General features: G+C 43.7%; 1 protein-coding gene and 1 pseudogene across 3 annotated transcripts in view; both read left to right on the top strand.

Moving 5' to 3' along the window:
- Positions 1–802, top strand: part of LOC108518728 (40S ribosomal protein S2 pseudogene) — a 5,520-nt pseudogene extending 4,718 nt beyond the window's left edge. The window contains exon 2 of the transcript XR_001882461.1: positions 791–802. The product of XR_001882461.1 is annotated as a 40S ribosomal protein S2 pseudogene (transcript). The remainder of the gene's footprint in view (positions 1–790) is intronic.
- Positions 803–1,126: 324 nt separating this feature from the next.
- On the top strand, positions 1,127–2,726 carry DMAC1 (distal membrane arm assembly component 1). 2 transcript variants are annotated; one of them, XM_017857357.1, is made up of 2 exons: positions 1,127–1,407; positions 2,312–2,726. In XM_017857357.1, exons 1-2 carry the CDS (start codon positions 1,217–1,219, stop codon positions 2,505–2,507), a joined length of 387 nt encoding a protein of 128 aa, XP_017712846.1. In that variant the 5' UTR covers positions 1,127–1,216; the 3' UTR covers positions 2,508–2,726. The 2 variants fall into 2 exon arrangements, with proteins under 2 accessions (XP_017712846.1, XP_017712845.1); XM_017857356.1 differs by having other exon boundaries at positions 1,141–1,493; positions 2,312–2,598.
- Positions 2,727–3,031: the final 305 nt, after the last annotated feature.

Genomic DNA, 3,031 nt, shown 5'->3' on the forward strand with positions numbered 1-3,031 from the left:
AATATATATATATATATATATGTGTGTGTGTGTGTGTGTGTGTGTATACACACACATATATATATTCTTGCAGAAAATGTCATTATTGTCTTATTTTAAGAAATTGGCACAGTTACCCCCACCTTCAGCAACCACTACCTTGATCAATCAGCAGCCATCAACATCGAGGCCAGACCCTCCACCAGCAAAAAGATTAGAAGTGGCCAGGCGTGGTGGTTCATGCCTGTAATCCCAGCACTTTGAGAGACCAAGGCAAGTGGATCACCTGAGGTCAGGAGTTTGAGAACAGCCTGGCCAACATGGTGAAAACCCATCTCTACTAAAAATACAAAAAATTAGCCAGGTGTGGTGGCAGGCATCTGTAATCCAAGCTACTCGGGAGGCTGAGGCAGGAGAATCACTTCAACCCGGGAGGCAGAAGTTGCAGTGAGCCAAGATCACACCATTGCACTCCAGGCTGGGCAACAAGAGCAGAACTCCACCTCAAAAAAAAAAGAAAAAAAAAATTAGTACTTACTGAAGGCTAAGGTAATCGTTAGCATTTTTTGGCAAGATTTTTTTTTTTAATTAAGATATATATACAGTTTTTTAGACACAATGCTATTGCACATTTAATAGACTACAGTATAAAAAACTTTCATATGCACCGAGAAACCAAAAAAAATTGCATGGCTTGCTTTATTATTTGCTGTATTGTGGTGATCTGGAACCAAACCTGCAATATCTCTATGGTATGTCTGTATCTAGCACATGATTGTGTACATATAAAACCCAACTCCTTGATTCACAGGCCTCTGGATAGGAGATACGACATGCCCAAGGTCTGGCAGTTCATGTAAGGCAAGAAACTTAGCGACCCAGACTTCTCTAAGGAGATTGAAAGGTGATGCATTTAGTGAGTAACGATTACAGAATGTCTAAAAGAGTTGGGGGGCGGTGGGGAGGCGGCGGGGAGGAGGGTTGGAATTGGCCTCCAACGCATCCGGGGTTGTTGCTGCCAGAGAAATCCAGCAAAAAAGGGCAGCATTCTTTCACCTTTTCCCCGAGGCGGAGGGGAACTTCATTTCCCAGCAGCCCTTAGGATTCCTCCTCGCACGGCGCAAGCGTCCCGGCGTTCTGCTTTCCGGCGTTCTGCTTTGCGGCGCTCTGCTTTCCGGTGCATCATTTACGTCAGTTTGAACCAAAGACTCCCAAGGTTGAGGCCGAGTTCCAGAACATGGGGTCTCAGGTGTCCAAGCCTTCGGAGTTCTCCAAGATCGCTGCGCCTCCCGATACCGCCGCCGCGCCCGCCAAGCCTGCGCCCCCAGCTACACCCGGAGCGCCGACCTCCCCAGCAGAACACCACTTGTTGAAGACTTGCTGGAGCTGTCGCGTGCTTTCTGGGTTGGGGCTGATGGGGGCGGGCGGGTACGTGTACTGGGAGGCACGGAAACCCATGAAGATGGGATATCCCCCGAGTCCATGGACCATTACGAAGATGGTCATCGGCATCAGTGAGAATCAGGGCACAGCACTTGGGCGGGTTGGGTATTTGTGGGGTAGAGGAAGGAAAGGGAGCAGCCACGTGGGTGGGGAGGCGGGGTGCTGGCGCTGGTCAGGTGGTGGGGGCACCTCAAACAAGGTGGGAGAGGAAGTTGTTGGAACGCCTTTTTTTTTTTTTTTTTTTTTCAAATCAGTATTTCTGGAGAACCCTTATTAGGCTCAGTCCTTTTAATTCTCAGAATAGCTGTTAGAAGTAGGTATGATTGTAGTATTCTCATTTTACTACGGAGCAAACTGAGGCAACGAGGAGTATTGTGTTCATGGTCGGGAAATGACAGTCACTTGATCCCAGGTATATCAGATCTCAAAGCCCATACTTCTCCAGGTCCTGGAGAAAGCCTGAGCAAGGGCACTTGACCTTAATTTAAGAAAATTGCCTTGAATCCCAGATCTTTAGACGTGGGTTCTAAGCTCACCTACTTGGTACACCTGGGTAATGTCGCCCATAACCCAGTTCTGTGATCGTCAAGATGTCATCAGTAAAACGTCATGATCTTTTTAGCTTTCAAACCGATTGTCAGTGAATAGAATTTTAGGTTTCTAACTGTGTTACCTTCTTGATTCTGTATAGGTAAATTCTCCTACAGGATGTTCTTTTTTTTCCTGATATATATTTTTTCTTTTTCTGTGCTTCACTTGCCTGTAAGAAAGATACAATGGTAGTATTTCCTCCAGAAGTGTTGTGAGTGTTAAATAAGATGGCGTATATGTGAAACACTTGGTAAATTAAAATGCAGCATAAAGGTAAGGTATTGTTGTTTTTTTCTAGGCATTGCCACCTGGGGTATGGTTGTCATGGCAGACCCCAAAGGGAAGGCCTACCGCGTTGCTTGAAAGTACCACCAGTGAATCTGTCTACTGTCCCTGTCCCCATGACACACAGAGCAGGCATGGAGTTTAATGGATGTTCTGGACAGACACTTGTCCATGGACAGACATCACTACTGTGGATACTACAAGACTGAAAAGACAATCATATGTTGTCATTCTCTGGCTATAGAGTGTTAGTGACCTTCACAGGTTTCACAGGAACCAATAAATCCTCAGAGAAGTAAACAGGTTCTTTGTCTTATCTGGGGAAGGAAAGTATAATTTATATTTAAATATAATTGTTTAAGCATTATATAATAGTATGTCTTATATAATTGCGTATCATATATAATAAAGATAAATATGTTTAGTTATATAGTTGATATAATTTTTAAAGCTTTTGAATAGAGCAAATGATAAACCCATGGGAAAATTAGCTATTTTACTTCCCTATTTTAAAGAGTTCTTTTTCTTTCTTTCATAATTGGATCAACAACTGTTATCACCCTAACCATGGGTAGGCATCATGCAATGTATAGAAGTACATGAAACTTTCTGTGTATGAACTGCTCATACTTTGCAAGGCATTTTCAAATCCATCACCTTATGAGAGCTTCACAGCCAGTCTGAGGTAGTTACTTCATTGGAGGTAAACCTTAAAACACAAGAAAGAGCCTAC

The sequence above is a fragment of the Rhinopithecus bieti genome, unplaced genomic scaffold, assembly GCF_001698545.2.
Source record: "Rhinopithecus bieti isolate Rb0 unplaced genomic scaffold, ASM169854v2 scaffold_42039, whole genome shotgun sequence".
Taxonomy (NCBI): Eukaryota; Metazoa; Chordata; class Mammalia; order Primates; family Cercopithecidae; genus Rhinopithecus; species Rhinopithecus bieti.

Coding starts and splice junctions, on each gene's coding strand:
- DMAC1 (XM_017857357.1), top strand. CDS start 1,217: ATGGGGTCTCAGGTGTCCAAGCCTTCGGAGTTCTCCAAGATCGCTGCG. Junction 1,408..2,311: donor GGGCTGATGGGGGCGGGCGG/GTACGTGTACTG, acceptor GTTTTTTTCTAG/GCATTGCCACCTGGGGTATG.